Source organism: Limulus polyphemus, unplaced genomic scaffold (assembly GCF_000517525.1).
Source record: "Limulus polyphemus unplaced genomic scaffold, Limulus_polyphemus-2.1.2 Scaffold1694, whole genome shotgun sequence".
Classification (NCBI taxonomy): Eukaryota; Metazoa; Arthropoda; class Merostomata; order Xiphosura; family Limulidae; genus Limulus; species Limulus polyphemus.
Window position 1 is genome coordinate 105,202 of NW_013667304.1, and position 5,414 is coordinate 110,615.

At 30.9% G+C, this 5,414-nt stretch overlaps 1 protein-coding gene across 1 annotated transcript in view; it reads left to right on the forward strand.

Annotated features, from left to right (window-relative positions):
* Positions 1-5,414, forward strand: part of LOC106464581 (coatomer subunit gamma-2-like) — a 69,139-nt gene that overhangs the window by 19,465 nt on the left and 44,260 nt on the right. The window contains 2 exon segments of the mRNA XM_013924732.2: positions 3,466-3,516; positions 4,456-4,548. Coding sequence (XP_013780186.1) covers positions 3,466-3,516; positions 4,456-4,548 — 144 coding nt within the window.

Here is a 5,414-nt window from a genome sequence, read left to right on the forward strand (position 1 = left end):
ATAAATAAATGAAATAAAAAATCTTAAATCCAGCCCTTTTCATTCATATACTCATCAAGCTTTTTCTTAAACTCACTTCAATTTACTGTCTCTACAACATCTGAAGACAATCTGTTCCAAAGGCCAACCGCCCTTTTAGAAAAATGAAACTGTCATAACTGAAGATGACTCCTACCTTGCCAAAATTTATACTTGTGGCCCCTATTCCAACTGTTCTCATTGTTAAATATAAAAAAAGATGATGCATCAACACTATCAATTACCATTACAATCTTAAACACCTCAATCAGATCCTCCCTTTAACTCTTCTTTTTTCAAGAGAAAACAATTTGAGAGAATTCAGCCTCTCCTCGTATGACAACCCCTCCATCCCAATCACCATTCTAGTAACCCTTCTCTTAAACCTTTCCAACAATTCAATGTCTTTCTTAAGGTAAGGAGCCCAAGACTGAACACAATATTTCAAATGTGGCCTAACCAGTGACCTGTACAATGAAATTATAACCTCTTTTGACTTGTATTCAATATTTCTACAGATACAACCTAAAATCCCATTTGCCCTATCACTATCAACAGCACACTGCTTGGATGTCTTTAGAGACTGATTGACTATTACACCAAGATCCCTTTCCTTCATAACATTATTAAGGTTATTCCCATCCAAATTATACTTATAATTCAAATTATGATAACCACATGCATTATTTTGCATTTATTATAATTAAAACCCATCAGCCATTTATTTGCCCAACTCACTAAATGATCTAAATCCTTTTGTAAATCAGTGGCATCCTCTTCACAGCTAGCAACACCCAAGACCTTAATATTATCTGCAAATTTTAGTAATTCATTGACTATCTCTTCATCTATGTCACTGATGTAAATCAAAAAGAGCAAAGGTTATAAGACTGAGCCCTGAGGTACCCCACTTGTGACATTAATTCAGTTTGACTGAACTCCATTTGTAACAACTCTCTGCTTTCTTCCATCCAACCACTCTTCTATCCAATTTGCTAACTTATCCTCCACACCTATAGAGATAATTGATTTTACAAGCCTTTTATGTGTCACCTTGTCAAATGCTTTCTGAAAATCCAGATAAACCAAATCTACACCCTTACCCTCATCTTCATAAGCAGTAACCTTTTCAAAGAATGTTAAAAGATTTGTAAGGCAAGATTTTCCCTTAGTGAAACCATTTTTACTATTCATTAAAATTCTAAACTTTGTTAAATGACTTTGCATACCATCTTTTAACAGATATCATTGTTACTTATCTCCATATGCAGCAAAACATTGAACCTAATAGAGCAATGATCACTTGCACCTAGATGTTCCCCAATTTCAGTCCTCTCAATCATTTCTGTATTTGAAGTTTACAATAAATCTAATTAACAGCTGAAATCTTAATCTCATTGTATAGTTTCTCACTAATTTCATCTGGTGATCTTTAACAAATTCCTACTAAAAGCCTTTTCCCTTTATATCCACTAATAGAAACCCAAATGAATTCAATCTCTTTGCTATTATCTTTGATATCCTCAACTTCAACAGGATGTAAATCACATTTCACATATAAAGCCACTCTTTCCCCCTCTTTAATACTCTATCCCTATTAAATAACCTGTATCCCTATATTTAAAAAAAATTCTGTCATCAAAATCATCTATGTGTAACCATCTTTCAGTTATTCCCATTATATCAAAATCCTCCATTCCTACCAGTGCTCTAAAGTCATCTGTTTATTTCTTATACTTCTAGCATTACAATAGTAACAATTAAGCCTATCATTATAACTACTTCTATACTCATTTCCTATGCTAAACTTTTCTCTGCCTCCGAAGGGCTGAAATTTATTGCTCAACAGAATAGGTTCATTATAACTAAATTCACTACTTTTAGTCGTGACAGTACTAATTTGAACTTCCTGAAAGTCAATGTTAGCTGATGTATCACTTACTTGTTAAAGCTTAAGCTCCTCCTGAAATCCTGCTGCCATTTCCCACAATCTACACTTCTCTTTATCTATTGCCTCTACTTTAATCATGATTGCCTCTAACTTCTCCTCCAACTTACAAACTCTACATAATAATTGCGCATCTTCATTTCTAGCTTCCTTAAAAGTACATTCCAGTCCCAAGTTCCCTAATAAAACCCACTCATTGCACCCATTACACCTAACAAACTGTGAATGCTTAACTCCTACAGTAGTCTTAACCATTGTATTTATACTCAATACCAAATACCAGTAGCCTATTGTTAACACTATTACTGTTAAGCCTAACGTTTAAGAACCAATTATATTATTCTTTTATCACTGCTTTGTCTTCACACTAAAGTAATAAAGTTTATCTTTAATTATATGGAACTTAATAATTTGTTTGAACAATATACCTAATGTTAATAATAAAACATATTTACTTTAGCTTGATTTATATTATAACCTACTTATATCTATAAGCTGAATTTAAACTAATGAATCTAAGTTCAAATAAACACATTAATTCTAGAATACCAAGAGACAATAAACAAATTTTTAGTTTGTATTTATTTAATAAAACAATGTGTTTATCCTGTTTTACAATTTACTAGTGAGTTTAAATATACCCAAGCTTACAGTACCATTAAATGTACTAAGCCTATTTTAAGTTAAAACACTGTAATAATAATTTACACTCCTAAACTCTATCTTAAGTTTGACTGACTTACTTTTATGTACCAATCTTATTATATCTAGTTATTATTGTGTTATTTAACCCAAATTACTACAAATTATAATAATATTATTAAATAACTTTCAGAAATCTATGAGCGTAACTTTTCAACATCCTACCTCTTCAATATCACCCTCTTGTAATTATATTTAAGATCTTTTATTATTTTATTTCTTTTGTTGGGTGTTGCATATAGTAGAAATATAATTCTACTTTAAGAATTATAAGGACTTTTAAGGGTAAATATCTTCCCACACCTGGCTGAAGACAGTGATAGGCAGTAGGAATTGAGATGTTTAATTGATTTTCCATGATAGCTGGCTAGTTTTTTCTGGTATATGGGATATCCCTAATGCATTTGGGAACTATTACTACAGGCATTATCCATTATGACTTTAAGGTTACGATTGGGATTAACAATGGATCTTGCTAAAAACTTCTTAATGCTTATTTTATATTAAATTCATTATTTTTTTATAGTGCCGAGTTTAATTGCCTCTTAACAATTAATGTAATTAATAGTATTGTAGCTATTTATTTCATATATATATACATAAGGAATCCTGAACTGCTATTCAAGACAGAAGATCTAATGTCAAAATTGTATGATTTGTTAGGATGCACATCATCTTGCTGAGATTAATACCAAATATATTTTAGTGAGAGAAATAGCTTATTATTTGTATGATATTATAAAACTTTTATCAGATTCAGTTCTGTTAAAGTATTCAGTGGAACACAATTTTTGTAGGAGAACCAGTATAGGGCTGCTGCAATCCGTGCCCTTTGTAAAATCACAGATGTAAGTATTTTTAATTTTCAGTTGCATACTGATTAGCAGAACTCTGAAAATCAAATTAATATATACCTAAAGCTTTTCATAGTGTTTGAATAATATTTTACTAGCTAGAAACAAGATTACCTAAAGCTTTTCATAGTGTTTGAATAATATTTTACTAGCTAGAAACAAGATTACCTAAAGCTTGTCATAGTGTTTGAATAATATTTTACTAGCTAGAAACAAGATTACCTAAAACTTGTCATAGTGTTTTAATAATATTTTACTAGCTAGAAACAAGATTACCTAGAGCTTGTTATAATGTTTGAATAATATTTTACTAGCTAGAAACAAGATTACCTAGAGCTTGTTATAATGTTTGAATAATATTTTACTAGCTAGAAACAAGATTACCTAGAGCTTGTTATAATGTTTGAATAATATTTTACTAGCTAGAAACAAGATTACCTAAAGCTTGTCATAGTGTTTGAATAATATTTTACTTCCTAGAACTTTAAATTTATTGGTTGTGGCATTGGTGTCATACATTCAGTACAATGTTGGAATAGTTTTCTCTGTGTGAGATTGCTGTTGGAATATGAATATGTAATAAAAATCTTATTTTTCTGTTCTACTTTATGGCACCAGATTTACTTAAGAAGTCATGAAAAGAAAGAAAAAGATCATTTCTAGTACTATATTCTCAGAATTCTCATGCAGTATAGACATTACGTTCACAATATTGTATTTTATAATAGTTTAGAGCAGTGTTTAAAAGCAGTATCACCGATATCTTATCCAAGTTGAAGAGTTGAACTTGGCCTAAAACTCTGTAATATCAAATTTGAAAAGAAATGTATGTTTCCATATTTTGTTTTTAAATATTGTGCTGAATGTATGGCCAGTTTCTTTGTTTAATTAACTTTATGAGTTAAATAACTTGTTGTTATGTTTCTATTTCAGAGTGGAATGTTACAAGCTATAGAAAGATACATGAAACAAGCTATTGTAGACAAAAATCATTCTGTATCAAGTGCTGCACTAGTTTCCACTCTGGTAAGGTTTACTTGTCACTGTGTTAGTTGCTGTACTGGTTTTCACTCTGGTAAGGTTTACTTGTCACTGTGTTAGGTGCTGTACTGGTTTCCACTCTGGTAAGGTTTACCTGTCACTATGTGTTAGTTGCTGTACTGGTTTCCTCCCTAGTAAGGTTTACCCTGTGTTCGGTGCTGTACCAGTTTTCTCCTTAGTATGGTTTACTTGTCACTCTGTGTCAGTTGCTGTACTGGTTTCCTCCCTGGTAATGCTTATTTGTTACTACGTTATGTGCTGTACTTGTTTCATCCCTGGTAGGATTTACTTTTCACCCTGTGTTAGGTGCTGTACTGGTTTCCTCCATAGTAAGGTTCACTTGTCCCTCTATGTCAATTGCTGTACTGGTTTCCTTCCTTGTAACATTTACCTGTTACTCTGTTAGGTGTTATACTTGTAAAGTTTATTTGCTACTCTGTATTAGGTGTTATTTCTGTTTTCTCCCTGTTAAAGTGTATTTGCTACTTTGTATTAGATGTTATTTTGGTTTTCTGCCTGGTAAAGTTTATTTGACACTAAATGTTATGTCTTACTCTTGTTTTTTCACTGGTAAGATTTATAAAATAAATAAATATTAGGGTTTAATTTATTTTGGGTTACACAAAAGAAATTTGAGATTTTTGAGATGAAGAAAAGTATATTTAATCTTAATATGAAAATTGCTTTGCACATGGACTATTCAAAACAAATACTCAATATGTTCATGTACAAATATATATTTTAGTTTATCAAAATTACTTCTTTTAAAAAATATGATTTTTTGTATGTGAAAGACTTATAATGTTAACTGAAAGACTGCCAAATTTTGTGAATATATATATATATATATA